Source organism: Protopterus annectens, chromosome 4.part0 (assembly GCF_019279795.1).
Source record: "Protopterus annectens isolate FY-2018-M chromosome 4.part0, PAN1.0, whole genome shotgun sequence".
In the NCBI taxonomy this organism is placed as follows: Eukaryota; Metazoa; Chordata; order Ceratodontiformes; family Protopteridae; genus Protopterus; species Protopterus annectens.
Window position 1 is genome coordinate 930,299,893 of NC_056733.1, and position 17,021 is coordinate 930,316,913.

The 17,021-nt window shown below is 42.5% G+C and overlaps 1 protein-coding gene across 1 annotated transcript in view; it reads left to right on the forward strand.

Moving 5' to 3' along the window:
* Nucleotides 1-17,021, forward strand: part of KNTC1 (kinetochore associated 1) — a 3,090,908-nt gene that overhangs the window by 334,438 nt on the left and 2,739,449 nt on the right. The window contains exons 7-8 of the mRNA XM_044068909.1: nucleotides 14,876-14,910; nucleotides 14,997-15,107. Coding sequence (XP_043924844.1) covers nucleotides 14,876-14,910; nucleotides 14,997-15,107 — 146 coding nt within the window. The remainder of the gene's footprint in view (nucleotides 1-14,875; nucleotides 14,911-14,996; nucleotides 15,108-17,021) is intronic.

The following is a 17,021-nucleotide window of genomic DNA, read 5'->3' on the forward strand; positions in this document are numbered from 1 at the left end:
GATTTCCCATGTTGGTAATGACCGGGTCTAGGATATTGGAGCTGTTGGTGGGACTATGGTTTAGTTGATCCCAGGGAGTTGGAATTTATGAATTCCAAGAACTTTTGGGCAAAGGTGTTGGTACACGAGTAGTTTTCCCAGTTAATGGCAGGGTAGTTGAAATCACCCAGTATTAGGGTGTTTGCTTGTAGCTTAATATTTTCCAGTATGTTTAAAAAGTTGTAGTGAGAATCTTGGGGCATGGTGAGGGATCTGTAGCAAGCTACAATTTGGATTTCAGTTTTATCTAGTGTTAGTTGCACCTGGAGAATTTCAGACGCATTGTGTTGGGCAATTAGCCTGGTGTTGTGAATATCCTTGGTGAATATGGACACTCCTCCACCTTTAGTGTTTCGGTCTTGGTTTGGTGGCTGAAAAGTGTGAAAAGAGTTGTAGCCTGGTATTGCAGGGGTGCTCTCTGACGCCTTGAACCAGGTCTCAGTTACTGCACAGATATCGATGTTCTAAAATTTTTAGGAGTGCTTTGAGAGAGTGCATTTTGAGATTTAGACATCTAGCATTGAGTAGCATTACCTTCAGATTTTGCATGCTTGTACCTGTTACGGTAGTGGTTTTGTCCTTTGAACTTTGCCTAAAAAAGGCACTATAGGGGTGGCAAGAGCCTCAGCCAGTAACCTGAATCCCAGGGGCAACAGGTGCAGACCATCTCTGGCAAAGCATCATAGTCTGTCGATCATGTCATCCCAGACAGGCAGATACTGGATCCCCTTTGAATGACACCAGAAGCTTCGCTAATTGTTGAAGTCAATCATGTTGTCCTTATACTGTGGTATCATTCTGGGCGAAGGCAGGATGCTACTCTGGGTCAGGGTCATATCTGCCTGGGCCACATGATCCCAGAGCTCTTCCATGTCTCTCTTCATGTAGTCCAGGGAGGTACGTCTCAAGTCATTCACTCCAACATGGTCAATGACAGAGTCATATTTGTAGTTGTTGTGGAGTGACTTGAGTGCATGCTTTGTGGCGGATCCTGGCACCCGACAGGCAGCTGACTGTAATTTTCTCCTTGTTCAGCCTGTTGAGTGGGACATTAATGTGCCTGACTGTAGAGTCACATATGACTAAAGTGTTGGGTATGTTGTCTTGCCTTAGGGGCTGTTGTTGGGTGGCACACTGGTGGTGTGAGCTATGTGACACTTTGGTTGTGATTGGTGTTTATTTTTCGTTTCAGCTTAGGAGGTCCTTGTTGCTTGGCCAGGTTACTGTTAAAGGCCTCCACATATGTGGGTTTAGTGTTGCTATGTGTGGGTGTTGATGGTGTGGGTTTAGAAGGGCTATGTGCTGCTTGAGGTGTAGTGTGGGTGTTAACCTTCTCTTCTTAACTGTCTAGCACAATCATGGGAGGAGAGAGCTTTGCTTCCAGTTTGGCTATGTAAGTGCATCTCTCACAGGTTGTAGCATTGGGTGGTAGGAAGAGAGAGGGTTGTCTGTGTATATGAGGACATTGCTGCATTGCCCCAGTATGCCCAGATTCACCAGGTGGACAGGAGATATCACCAGAAGCTGACCCTTGGCCATGCCTGGTTTGGTGCTTCTTTTTTTTTTTTTTTTGTAAAGTACAAGAGCTGTTCTCCCTTACCTTAGCAAGGTACTTTGCAATTATAGGCTGTTTAGTGCCTGCGATTAATTTCTCCTTATTAACAAGGAGGTTTGAGTGCTTGTATCAATTTGACTTCCTACTGCTTTCCAGCAGGTTTTAAAGCAAGTGCTAGTCACAGGGATGCTTAAAGGTAAGATGGAAAAAATGGTTTATCCTAAACACTGCAGTGTGCACTACAGGAGTTAGATGTGAAAGTAGGTAACTTTTACCTGTCTAAAAAGTTTAGTTTTAGTGGAGAGTCACTATTTATTTTTAAAACCGCAAGATAGATTGAAAGGGGGTGGTCACTTTTGTATTCTGGTACTATAGAATACAGTAGGATGGGCAATAAATTAGTTGAAGGGGAGTGATTTCACAAAATGATAATTTTGTGCTTACTCACACAAGCTAGTAAAAACAGAGGAAATGAAATATATGGTCAAATTAACATAAGGGGAAGGCAACTAGAAAGGCAGTGGTGTTTAAGAACACTACAATAATCGGGTGGGAAAAAAATCTGCCTTACTCACAAGAGACAGAGCTGTGGTCTCTTTTCAAGTTTTAATATGCAGTTCAAAGCAGACTACAAGTAAAACACAAAGTAAATAAAACAAATCACAGTATTAAAAATAGAAAAAGGCAATAAAGTAATACAACAAATAAAAAGGAAACTAACCTGTCCCTCACAGTAAAGTGTGGCAGAGTCTGGGTGAGCATTTCTAGTAAAGCTCATTAATTTGCCCTTCTGGGTGCATGGCTTCTTCCTCTACTTTGGGTTGTCTACACAGGCAGTACTGAGGAATGTCAAGTGTCGTGCATTACTCTTGTCTCCAAAGTGTTTCACTCTGGACATTCTTAAGGATGAAGAGGCTTTCTCTACTAATGGCCCCAGATTTGGTGAAATCTTGAAAATGATTCAAGGCTGAAGTGGGATGGACTGTTGATACTACCTCTGAATCCAAACTTGTACTGGAGAAGACCTTTTAGTCACACAAATGTTCTTTTTTGGTTGGTTCAGACCCATCATAATGGTTCGGTTATCACTAGAGGTCTGCATGGAATGCCACTGTAGTGGGTCCTGCACCAAAGGCTGTTGGACAGGATACTTTAGTCTCCTGATGACTAGAATGCATTTAATGTGTGCTCTGGAGGTTGACCACCTAGTCATTGTGGCTACATTCAAAACGCTTACACATTAGAGTCCAAAAGACCACCTTGGGAAGGCTTTACTCATCGCACTGCTATTCTCTGAAGGCAGTAAACCGCATTGCACATATGCTTCGGTTCCACAGAGACTTGTCTAGTGAAACATCTGAGATTTTCGAAAAGTTACCAGGTGAGGAGCTAAAAAAGAAACTTGCATCTCAGATGTCAGAGTTGACCTGCACATCCATCCTGACCATGTTCCTTACTCAGAACTCCATGTAAGTTTCAGCCAGGGAGGCATGTAATAGCCTAGCTATGAGGCACCATACCTGACTTCACCTTATGAAACTTGCAGAAGATGCCAAGGCCAGCTTCATCAGCCCACATTACAATGGAGTCCTATTTTTTTTCTTATCTTTTACAGCCTGTCAAAAAATAAATAAATTATATAAACAAAAAAAAAAAGGCTGACCTAAGAAGCAAAATCTGGGGGGCAGCCCCTAAAAGCTATTGGGTTAAGTTTCAGCTTCTGTAGTACACATGTTGTAGGATGCGATGGAGTGCAATACACCTGTTCTAAGATGTGGTGGAGTACAAAGCACATGTTTTTAGGATGTGTTGGAGTACTTGGCCAGCAGCAGTAGAACAATAAGGGGTGTGAAGATGTTGCAGAGGTTGCATCAACTTTCAGAAGAGCCAATAAATGAGAGATGCACAATTGTGGCAGGCTTGTCAGGGATACTGGTCTTACTGAAGCAGGACCTACAGGCTGTTTCCTGAAGATACGTCTGACTGTTCTACTGTGGAGGTCGTCAGTGGGTACATGTCTCTCTAACTGTTGATGCAGAGGGCCATTACATAATACTGATTGAGAGAGGATGAGCCTATCCTGAGGGGTTATTCATGTCTCTCTCTTTCCATTTCAGCCTATGGTCCTTTCTTCGAAATAGCTTTCATTATCAGAAGGCTGTGGTAAAAAAGGAAGCTCTAAGGCTGTTGCAAATGAGAGCAATCTAAGTGTCTCCGGCAGACACACAGGGACCTTGGCATTTACTCCAGGTTCTTTATGGTCTTCAAGAAGTTAAAGGCTCAGACCCATCGATCTGAATGGCTTAAGCCAGTTCATTCCAGAAGAACCCTTTTGCACGACCCGAGTGCATTGCATTCTTCCATGTCTACAAGGAGGAGGTTGAATATGTTCTTTGGACCTTCAGGATGCCTTCCTTCATATCAGTATGACAGAGTCAACAATTTTGTTCTGCTTCTGTACAATAGCCAGTCATTTTCAGATGTTCTTCGTGTTTCACTGTTGCAGTCATTACATTTAGGGTATTCACCAAGTACCTAGCTCCAGTTTTTGCATTTTGCAGGCAAAGAAATATTCAAATATACTCATACCTGGACGATTGTCTAATTCAGGCAGAAAGCCAGGACATGCTTTTGAATCATCTGGCCTTTGTGCAAAGAGTTCTAACTTGTCTGGGGTACACAATAAACTAAAAGAAATCACACCTGGTACCCTGTCAACAAATTATATTCCTGGGAGCAAGCTTGAATACAATTTCCCAGATGGCTTACCTCAAGCCAGAGAAACAAATTCATTTGACAACCTACTTCAAACAAGTGGCCACAAAAACCCTGCTTATCTGCAAGACAAATACTGCCAGCCTTGGGGTTCATGGCCTCCTGAATTCTTCTAATTCCATATGCAAGACTGCATATGAGGAAACTACAGTGGTATCTAAAAAGCCTATGGTGTCAACATTCTCAGGATCTAGAAGCAATGGATGTCTCTGAGAAAGGATGTAGAGGTAGATGCAGCCCTGATGGAGTGAGGTCTGATCCCCAGGGGGATAGGTTTTCCATGGTGCTTATAGCAGAAATGAATGCAATGGCTTATCCATTTAGAAATGGTTTGCTTTGAAATAGCCTTCCCCTCTGCCCCTGCAGCAAATGCGACCAGCAGTTGTTCAGATTTCCTTTGAGGTTTAATCCTGTCCAAGTAAAATCTAAATTGTTTATGCACATCTAAGGAATGCAGTATCCATTCCCTTTTGTTCTGTGGATTGGGAAAGAAGGTTGGCAAATGAATGGACTGATTAAGAGCCACCCTGGATACCACCTTGGGCATGAAGGATGGATTGGTTCTGAGGGACACCCTGTCCACATGAAAGATGATGCCATAAGAGCCTGTAATTCAGAAACCCTTCTAGCTGAAGTGACCGCTAAAAGAAAAGCTGTTTTCCAAGAAAGAAATTTTAAGTCTGCAGTAGCAGCTGGCTCGAAAGGAGGTAGCGTTGAATTTCTCCAAAACAAAGTTAAGGTCCCAGGCTGGGGTTGGAGCTCTCCTGGGGGTCTCAAATTGTTGGCCCCTCTGAGGAACTGCTTGAGCAGTGGATGAAAGAAGAGGGGAGGTTCTGTGTTATAATGAGCTGAAATGGCTGAGGCGTGGATTTTAATGGAAGACAAAGACAAGCCCTTGTGAAGCATCTCAGTTAAGTATTGTAAAATCTGAGGTACATTGGGTGCTGCTGTGCTCATCCCTTGAGGTTGGTTCCAGGCACAGAATCTTTTCCATTTTTCAGCATAGGATGTTTTAGTATTAGGCCTCCTTGCCTCTAAAATGATATCCATCGCAGGTTTACTGAGGGATGGTAAAGGAGAGATTATGTAATTAGCCAGGCTGCAAGGTTCAGTGTTTGAAGCTGAGGTTGCAGAATCTGGTTCTCCTGCTGAGACAAAAGTGAAGGAGCCTGAGGCAGGTGCCATGGGGGTATCCGTGACACACTGCGCAGGAGGGGGTACCAGTGTTGGCGTGGCCAGTCTGGAGCAATCAAAATCATCCTTGGTTTGTCCTGTTTGATTTTTAGTAGTACTTTGGAGAGCAGAGGAAGAGGGGGGAAGGCATAGCCTGATAGGTTTTTCCAGCTGAAGGACAGAGCATCCACTTTCCAACTTGTTTGTGGGGAGTCCTTGTGCAAAATTTGTCCAATTGGTAGCTCTGGGGGGAGGCAAACAGGCCTATATCTGGACTCCCCCTTTTGCTTGTCAACATGTTGAAAATCCTTGGCTCCAGTTTCCACTCGTGTGGGTCCATGAGGTTTCTGCTTGGTCCATCTGCCAGTGTATTTAATTTTCCTGGCAGGAATTGAGCTTGTAGGTGCACTTTGGAGCTCAAGGCTGTTACACAATGCCATGGCGAGTCTGCAGAGGGGGGTAAGAATGTGTACACCCCTGCTTGTTTATGTACCACTTGTTTATGTACCACATAACAGTGGTGTTGTCCGTCTTTACCTTAGATGTCTTGGAAGGATGTGGTCCTTGAAGGCTGTCATAGCATTCTGTACAGCTAACATTTCTTTTTGATTATGTGCAGGTGCATTTGATTTGGGTTCCATTTGCCTTGAATGCACTTCCCTGCCAGGTGAGCCCCCCATGCATAGTCTGATGCATCTGTTGTTTGGGTTTGGACGGCAGGGGGTGGTGTGAAAGGTAGTCCCTTGTTTTGGTGGCAGGCCTCTGCCCACCAAAGGAACTCTAGGCGTAGTCAATGTATGATAGGAATCATTGCTTCTAGGTCCTGACAATGTTGACACCATAGGCTTTTTAGATACCACTGTAGTTTCCTCATATGCAGTCTTGCATATGGAATTAGAAGAATGCAGGAGGCCATGAACCATGGTGGTGCTGCGGTAGCATTGTCACCAAACAGTAAGACGTTGTCCTGTTCGATTCTCAGCTAGAAATCTTCTGCGTGGAGACATATGTGAATGGGCGTACCTTCGTTGAAGGTTGTGCATCAGGGCCGGCAACTCAGCACGTAAAAATCTACTGCCAATTATTAGCGGACTGGAGTTCCACTGTGGTGACCCCTAACCGGGAAAAGCCGAAAGACTCAACAACAACAGAAAGCCATGAACCCCAAGGCTTGCAGTATTTGTCTTGCAGATAGCAAGGTTTTTGTGGCCACTTTTTTGAAGTAGGTTGTCAAATGAATTTGTTTCTCTGGCGTGAGGTAAGCCATCTGGAAAGTTGTACTCAAGCTTGCTCCCAGGGAATATAATTTGTTGACAGGGTACCAGGTGTGATTTCTTTTCGTTTATGGTGTACCCAGGACAAGTTAGCACTTTTTGTACAAAGGCCAGATGATTCAAAAGTATGTCCTGACTTTCTGCCTGAATTAGACAATCGTCCAGGTATGGGTATATTTGAATATTTCTTTGCCTGCAAAATGCATTAACTGGAGCTAGGCACTTTGTGAATACCCCAAATGTAATGACTGCAACAGTGAATACACTCTAACATCTACATTTATGGTAAGTGTACACAACTGTACTTTTTGAACTCCCTTGTTGTATCTTACCTCAGTCTCTGAGGTGCATGGCTGTGGCTGCAGTATCTTACCTCAGTCTCTGAGGTGCATGGCTGTGGCTGCAGTATCTTACCTCAGTCTCTGAGGTGCATGGCTGTGGCTGCAGTATCTTACCTCAGTCTCTGAGGTGCATGGCTGTGGCTGCAGTATCTTTCTCCAGTCTCTGAGGTGCATGGCTGTGGCTGCAGTATCTTACCTCAGTCTTTGAGGTGCATGGGTATGGCTGCAGCTCATCTCCAATTGCAGAGGACAAGGATCTTTCTATATGTAGATGAGTGGCTACTGGTGGCTCCTATGGTGGACAGTTTGAAGACCTCTAGAGATAGTCTTAGCTCTCTTGCAGTTTTTAAAGATAATGATAACAGAGGGGTTCCCTGTGGGTGTGGGTGCACACCAGGGTTTAGCTCTGAGCCCACTGCTGTTTATACTGGTGATGGACTACATTAGCAAACAGGTTGGAGGGGGCAGATCAACAAAGCTGCATTATGCAGACGATGTGGCAGTGCAGGCAGACTCTGAGCTAGAACTTCAGCAATGGATAGGAGAATGGAATGCAAATCTGAAGACACACGGGATGCAATTAAGCACAGATAAGATGGTGGTAATGACAGTGAACTGGGGAAATCAGAAGAAGCTGAGAATAGAGATAGAAGGGAAGATAGTGGAACAGGTAAACAGCTACAAGTATCTGGGAGGGGTGGGTGAGGAGAAGGGTAGTCTGAATGAAGAGGTCAAAGCTAGAATCAGAGGGACTGCAGCCAACTGGCATAGAGTATCAGGTGTAGTGTATGACAGAAGAACGCCAAAGAAACTGAAAAGTAAGGTGTACAAGACAGTGGTGCAACCAGTACTACTGTATGGTACAGAAACCTGGGCAGTAAAGGCAGAACAGTTGAAGAAGCTAGAGGTGATGGAAATAAAGTGCTTGAGAAAGGTGATAGGATGCACACTGTGGAACAGACTAAGAAATGACGACATGAGACCAGAAGCCAAAGTAGCTCCAATTGCAGGAAAGATCAAAGAGAACAGATTACAGTGGTCTGAGCACGTGTAGAAAAGCAGGAGACAATCTGATGAGGAAGATTTGGGACAGACAGGAAGAAGTTGAAAGGAAACGAGGTTGTCCAGCAAAGAGGTGGATGGATTGTGTGAAAGAAGATCTGCGACAGTCAGGCATGAGTGTTGAAAAAGGAAGGAGTGTGGCACTGAATCGAGAGCGTTGGCAACAGTTAACACGATACCTCGACCTGCTGTAGAAAAAATGGGAAAGCAGGGGCTAAGTGTGTAGTCCCAATTGATGCTACTGTCCATCATATTAATCTGGTACTGGATGGACACAGTCTTGCTCAGCATTTTTATGCATAGGACCGAATTCAGTTGTTTAGTCAGTAGTCTTACAGATTTGGCAGAGCCAACTATTGAATTGTACCTCAAGATGCTGGGACTTGGGCCAGTATTTATTTGCATGGTTCCAATATACAGTTCCACATAAGAGTACCATACTGAATGCCAAGGGTGCAGTTCACTTGATTGCGGTTTCCTCCAAACTTCCATATCAGAATTTTCAATAAGTGCAAAGATCACTTTGTGTTGGATTCTGAACTCCAATTTGTCTGTGGGTTAGATGCTGTTAAACACCTCAACCAGCTGTTGCAGTCACTAGAGGTGCTACTGGCTTAGTCTGGGGGTGGCATTATCAGGCAGTCACCAAAGGTGTGTCTGGCTTAGTGTGGGGGTGGCATTGTCAAGAGCAGAGCCTTCATGAATGTAGACCAAAGCCTCTTTGCACATCAGCCTTCATGAAATGAGGGCAGTCTTCTGCCCTAGCAGATGTTTGAAAATTCCTTCCCATAGGAGATACTGCTATCCAGTCCAACAACATGCCAGTATTTTACTACTTATGCAAACAAGGGAGAATCTGTGCCTATCCCATTGCTTGAAGTTTGTGAAAATGTGAAGGGGTCCATTAGACATGGTCTATTTGTCAGTCACATCCCAAGACAAGCTAGCTCTTTATCTAGCAAGCTTCAGCATTGCTTTTGATGTTGAATGGTTTCTTTGTCAGACTGTAGCCAGGGCACTCTTCTGGGATCAGAGGGAGCCTTGTGGTGACCTGTTTGCAAACCCATCCTGTTGCAAATATAGTAGTTTATTTTCCGTTCTTTGTCTCTTAAGATGATTTGAGATTCCCTCATACAGAAGTGACCCCCCCGAGTCTCATTTATGTTTACCTTATTTCCCCTTACTAGATTTCTGGAGGAAGCCAAGATGTAAAAGTTGTTTTGGCGGCAACAAGTGTGATTCCTTCCATAGCCTCACCTGGACAAGCCTGTCTGTCTCAGGCCAGTCAAGAGACTATTACCACACTCAAATGGCCAGCCTTGCATGGACCTTCACTCACTATGCCTAACCACATGGTTCACATACTTGCTCTTGATCAGACCCTAATGCTTGGAAGACGTACAGAAGTAAGTGGACTATTTTATCCATTTGGGCTTTGGCCTCAGGTTTAGACATTTATTGCTCCTGTTTCTTCGTGGTTTGCAATATTTATCCAATTTTTTGAGTCTGGACCAAGTTACTGCTCAGTTAAAGTAATCTCTTAGCTATCTCAAACTCTCTTCAAGAAGCCAGCTCCTTTCCTCGCATATCTTTAAGGGTCTGCATAATTCTTTTATCTGGGATACCTTTCTTTGTCTGCCAGGTTAAGATCCTTACTGGATCTAGTGGATGTGCTGGAAATTTTATGCCAGGGCCTCTTGAGCCAGCTACTACTGCTGAGCTCACATGTCTTGCTTGGAAGATTCTCCTGTTGATGACTACTACTATTGCCAGAAGAATTTTGGAACTACTGGCTTTCTGTTCATCCTTCATATCTAGTTTTCCATGAAGACAGTGTATGTCTTTAAAACAAATTTGTCCTTTATGCCAACGTTTGCAACACACAAGCAATTTAAATCAGGCCTTTAATCTTCCAGTGTTCTTTCCCAATTATGCCAGCAAAGGAGATTATCTCTTGGTTTGTGTTGGTGTAGGCAGCTCAAATGTTATGCGGGCAAAGCTAAGGCGCTTAGAGATTATCTATTTGTGTCTTATTTTGCCAAGAATCGGGCCATAGTGCTCAAATCTAAATATGACTGGATGGGAACCGCAGATTGATAGTGGGAGTTTCACCTGTGTCCATCGTGGATAGGGGTAGTAGTTGTTGACTTAGTTCTGCTTAATACCTTGATATTCTTGGGAATAGGGGTTGTACCTGGCTAGGTTTGTAAGGGCCATAGTTCCAATAACATAGTAATCTTCTATGATCCCAGAATGGCTTTCAAATTAAAAACAAACTCAAACCTTAACCATTGAGCCCAGGGCACACTGTTTTAGTGCCATTGGTGTGTCTCATGCTTTAAGAATGCATCCTTGGATGGTATTTGTGTAGTGGCTATGTGGCTGTCACTGATTAGTTATATAAGATGCTGTAAGCTGGACATGGCCTCTAGGGCCAGGGCTTGATTTGTTACCATTGCTGCTCATGGCATTCTTTCATGAGAAGTCACCTAAGAAGCTCACTTGGGACTTTGTCCTGTAGGTGATAAAGATGGATTTACAGTTTTAGACAGGAGTTACATAGATGCCATAATGATAGCTCTGGATTGCTCATTCCATCACTTCACCATCCCCCAGGCTGGACTTAGCGGCGTACATCACCGGATTCCTTGACTGTTTGCATATAATTCTTCTTTAGCTCTTTCTCTTTTCTTTCTTTTTTTCTCTTTTCTTTCTTTTTTTCCCTGTGGTTTTGCTCCTGTCCTGTTCTGGCTTGGGAGATGTCCAGAAGGGCTCTTTTGCCAGAGGTGTTACTAGTAAAGAGGTGGGATCTGTATGGCCTGGGGAAGTCGCATAAAGCTAAAGCTATCTTTACAGTAAGTATGTAACTTTCATTTTAATTTTATTTGTGTAGTCAGAGGTAATCCTGCCAATGCCTATTTGTGAAATTGCTAAAATATGAATTGAGCTTTTCTAGTTTAGTAATGAATGATGATGAGTTCTAGTCTTGCTAGTAACTTGGAGGGTGCATATATGTTTGTTGTAAACGCTTAACTAATGGCTACTCAAAAAAAGAATAAAGCAGAGGACTTGCCACAACTGACTAGATCCCAGTATAATGCTTTGGGTGATTTTATCTACCTGGCTGTGAACAGGCTGTTAAATACCATCAGTTATCCATTATGCTTAAGGGCTCCCTATTAGTTTCACTGCCCTTCCTTGCTATAGATCTTAATCTCTATGTTCTTACTAGAACATCACCTTCCTGTTCTGCTTGCAGTGTCTTTACCTTCCATGATTGTCAGTCCACCAGGTTATCATATTCTTTTTAAGAATCCAACCAAGGACTGTATCCAACTCAGCTGTATTCAGATTTTTTTCTAATGCCCATGTTCTAGCTTTCTCAGGGCACCTAAAACATTTTAAATCTCTTTACCCTCACTGTGTCCATATAACACAAGTTGCCACTTGTAACACTGATGTTTCACTCTTAGTCTAGCATCACAGTATCTGTCCCATCCTCTACAATTCTGATGATAAATTTAAGAGTAAATTATTATCATCAAATCTGGCATGAACAAATCCCACAGTAAAAAAAATCCCAGCATCAACAAATCCCAGAATAAAAGAAATGTCTGGCAGTAACAATAAACTCAAGATACTCCCATTCTATCAGTGATCTGAAGAAAGTCTGCAAAGAACTTGGACTGAAGATCAAAAGTTGCATAGACAGTTATGAATTGAATATCTCACCCCCTTGTAGAGGTAATCATAGGATCTTCTTTACCTACAACAAGAAACTCAGCAGTAATACCGAGATCTGCACCAAAATGATCTTAAATAGTGCCAACTACTTCAACACACAGAGGGCATTATAAACACAGCTGTGAATAAGTTTAGTTTGTGTGTCTCATAGCTGTACTCTCCCTGCCCCCCCACCCTTGGCTATTGCAGCTCTGCTTATCCTTAATTATCTCTGATCAGGTCCTAATTGCTCTTTCAAAAACCAAAAAACATTAACGTTTTGGTTCCTTGCAGTGTACCAGGCTGTCTCCTAGACCAGCAGGGAATCTAGTCTTATTGACTCCTTTGGTAACATATTCAGTCTCAGCCTGTCTCATTGGCTCCTGTGGTAAACGTATTCAGTCTCAGCCTGTCTCGTTGACTCCTTTGGTAAACGTATTCAGTCTGTCTCATTGACTTCTTTGGTAAACGTATTCAGTCTCAACCTGTCTCGGTGACTCCTTTGGTAAACATATTCGGTCTCAGCCTGTCTCGTTGACTCCTTTGGTAAATGTATTCAGTCTCAGCCTGTCTCGGTGACTCCTTTGGTAAACGTATTCTGTCTCAGCCTGTCTCATTGACTCCTTTGGTAAACGTGTTCAGTCTCAGCCTGTCTCGTTGACTCCTTTGGTAAACGTATTCGGTCTCAGCCTGTCTCGCTGACTCCTTTGGTAAACGTGTTCAGTCTCAGCCTGTCTCGTTGACTCCTTTGGTAACATATTCGGTCTCAGCCTGTCTCGTTGACTCCTTTGGTAAACATATTCAGTCTCAGCCTGTCTCGGTGACTTTTTTGGTAAACTTATTCAGTCTCAGCCTGTCTCATTGACTCCTTTGGTAAACGTATTCAGTCTCAGCCTGTCTCGTTGACTCCTTTGGTAAACGTATTCAGTCACAGCCTGTCTCGTTGACTCCTTTGGTAAACGTTTCAGTCTCAGCCTGTCTCGGTGACTCCTTTGGTAAACATATTCAGTCTCAGCCTGTCTCATTGACTCCTTTGGTATACGTATTCAGTCTCAGCCTGTCTCATTGACTCCTTTGGTAAACGTATTCAGTCTCAGCCTGTCTCGTTGACTCCTTTGGTAAACGTATTCAGTCTCATCCTGTCTCTGTGACTCCTTTGGTAAACGTATTCAGTCTCAGCCTGTCTCATTGGCTCCTGTGGTAAACGTTTTCAGTCTGAGCCTGTCTCGTTGACTCCTTTGGTAACATACTCAGTCTCAGCCTGTCTCGTTGACTCCTTTGGTAAACTTATTCAGTCTCAGCCTGTCTCGTTGACTCCTTTGGTAAACGTATTTAGTCTCAGCCTGTCTCGTTGACTCCTTTGGTAACATATTCAGTCTCAGCCTGTCTTGTTGACTCATTTGGTAAACGTATTCAGTCACAGCCTGTCTCATTGACTCCTTTGGTAAACGTATTCAGTCTCAGCCTTTCTCTTAAATGCATGCCAGAGGCTTTGGAGAATGACCATAGTGGTCTGACTCCACAAGGGTGCTGGTACCACCAACCCTGGGAACTAGACCAGTTAGTCCTAGTATTAGTTATAAAATCACAGAACATAGTACAACGGATCTCATAAACCAAGATATTGGTAGTTTGCAAGTCCTTGAACACCAGTCATCTACTTATGAAGGAAAGATGCTGTGTGATAAATCTGGTGCATTTCTTTGAGCAGGTGACTGAAACACTTGATAGAAGCAGGTCCATCTGCATGGCTTACCTGGACATACCTTTGGCCTTTGATAAAGAAACAAAAGGCAATGAGTGGCTTCAAATTGAATTGAAACAATACATAAATGTGTCACATGTGCATGCTCCTGTGATACTGAATAAAAGTTTGCATTATTATAAGCTGTACTCAATATTTATGTAAACCTTTGCTATGTGTTTGTAATTAAATGTGTTGCACGTGTGTTTCTGTCTGTTTTAACTGTAAATATGTAGAGCCCTTACAAACTTGCACTGAATTTTTTTTTACTCGCTGTATATTGTGTTTAAACCTGTATTGTATACTGTAATATGTTTGTTGTTGCTCCTTCATAGTCTGACTCTTGGTTGAATAAGCGAACTGACCAGCCTACTTATGAATTAACTAACTACATATCATCCTTTGCTTTGGTGCAATTAGTAATTGTGTACTCCTTTGTAGTTCAACACATTTTAAATTTTTATTTGTCTTTTCTCCATTCAGTGCTCAACTCTTGTCATCTGATGCAGTGAAGCATTTGTATTTGTGATTTGTACCCATTTTGGTTATTTTCAAAACTCGTTTGGTGTTGTGCACATTACAATAGTTTGTTACATCAAGCTGCAGTTTTATCTTGCCTGCTTGTTTACTTTGTATTGCTTTTATCCAGTTGCTTCTTGGCCATCATATGAAATAAATTCATGCATAGGTATTGCTAGCATTTTGATTCGTCTTGGTGATTTATTGTGTATATGTGAAAGTTCATGAAATAAATAAATTCATGCATAGGTATTGGTAGCATTTTGATTCGTCTTGGTGATTTATTGTGTATATGTGAAAGTTCATGAAATAAATTCATGCATAGGTATCGGTAGCGTTTTGATTTTTATTGGTGATTTATTGTGTATATGTGAAAGTTCATGAAATAAATAAATTCATGCATAGGTATCGGTAGCGTTTTGATTCGTCTTGGTGATTTATTGTGTATATGTGAAAGTTCATTCCTCTCCTTCAACTAAAAAAAACAGGCAGTTTTTAAGTTTTGACCGGGCTTGCATGAAAAGAGCTTATGTCATCAAAGTTGTACCGGCTGGTTTGTACTACCTTATTCAAATTGTATAAGAGAAGAAATATTAGAATACTGTTTATTTGTTGCCTAAATGTTTGCCATTCAATGTTTTATAACTTAAAATTTTATATTTTTATACAGCAATTGAAATTATGGATTTTAGTATTGCTGCTCAGGTAAGTATTCATGCTTTAAACATGATTCCTAAACTGCTCATCTGATTTATTAGCTGGTTGTTTATTCCTTCATCTTTCCTTTTAAGCTTCAGGGGCTGATTAAGACAGGATTTGTTTCGACTGAAGAATACCACACTCATGGCTGTTGGAGCTCCTCGATTGGTGACTTGAACAGTGACATCCATCTTATACTTGGGGTAAAAGCTGAAATACAGATTTCCTTAGGTGTTTTTTTCTATATTTCATTCAGATTTTTTTACCATATGCTTCTGTCATTTTGGCTTGGTCTAGCTTGCCCATCTGCACTTTATTTCAGCAAGTTGCATCTAGCCATAGTCTTGAAGCAAAGGTTGATAGAGGATCTTTGGCATGCTTCAGTACTGACTACATTTGTAACAGAGTATCGTTTCTGTAGCGTTGGCATGCGTCAGTACTGACTACATGATCTGTAACAGCATATCCTTTCTGTAGCGTTGACATGCGTCAGTATTGACTACATGATCTGTAACAGAGTATCCTTTCTGTAGCATTGGCATGTATCAGTACTGACTACATGATCTGTAACAGAGTATCCTTTCTGTAGCGTTGACGTGCGTTAGTATTGACAACATGATCTGTAACAGACTATCGACTACATGATCTGTAACAGAGTATCCTTTCTGTAGCGTTGGCATGTATCAGTACTGACTACATGATCTGTAACAAGAGTATCCTTTCTGTAGCGTTGGCATGCGTAAGTACTGACTACATGATGTGTAACAGAGTATCCTCCTGCATAGCAAAGATGTGCAGTGGGGTCTATATTATATAATCGAACTTTCGAATCCCATATGTTCGACAACATGATTGAATTTCGAATGTTCGAATATGTAACAAAAAACAAAAGAAAAACTTACCTTAATGGTACAGGCAGGGGGGCAAGCCCCCCTGCACCCCCCACTTAAATATACCAACTCTGAGATTACACTTCAGTGCAGAAAAGGGAAATTCTCCCATTGTGCACTGAACGGCGCCGTTATACTTGACCTTCCAACACTTGAAATGTCGATCATATGGTGTCAACCATATGACGTTCGGCATTTCAAGCATTTGAGCTTCTAATAGGAACCCGTGCAGTGGGTGACGTTTGGGTGGGATGGGGTCGGGTTGGGTCTCTAAGTTGACTGATGGTGTATTTGCTTAGTGTGATTGTGTTTTTTCGGAAGTCATGCCCGACACCCTTGTATAGCCTTGTCTTCCTGAGGTGCTTAATGAACACAGACAAAAGAATGACTGATGTTCTTCGTGTTTCACTGTTGCAGTCATCACATTTGGGTTATCTGCTTGCAGTAACCCTCAGTCTGCCTGATTAACAAAGTCTTGGGTCCCGCGTCGGCTGCTGTCCCTTCTTCTGTGACGTCAGGTCATCAGGGGGTATAAAACATGCAGCCGACACCATTACATCAGTCTTTCTTGCCGTGTGGTTCCTGAAGCAGAAGCAGTTCGCAAGTGCCGGTCGACCAATTCATGGCGTCCTATCTTGGACCAATCTACTCTAAACACCTTTTTAGTGATTCAAAAATTCAAGATGCTGACTCTTCACCAGTTGCTCCCTATGCTAGGCAAAGACACCTGGTTGGCATCACTAGATTTAAAGGAAGCATACCTGCACATCCCAATCAGGAAATCTTGCAGAAGATACCTACGCTTTAAAGCAGGCTACACACACTGTCAGTTGTCTGCACTGCCCTTTGGCTTATCTACTGCGCCCAGGGTATTCACAAAGTGCCTAGCTCCAGTCATTGCATTTTGCAGGCAAAGAAATATTCAAATATACCCATACCTGGACGTTTGTCTATTTCAGGCAGAAAGCCAGGACATACTTTTGAATCACCTGGCCTTTGTACAAAGGGTGCTAACTTGTCTGGGGTACACCATAAACAAAAAGTAATCACACCTGGTGCCCTGTCAACAAATTATATTCCTGGGACCAAGCTTGAATACAACTTTCAGGATGGCTTTCCTCATGCCAGAGAAACAAATTCATTTGACAACCTACTTCAAACAAGTGGCCACAAAAACCCAGTTATCTTCAAGGGAAATACTACAAGCCTTGGGGTTCATGGCCTTTT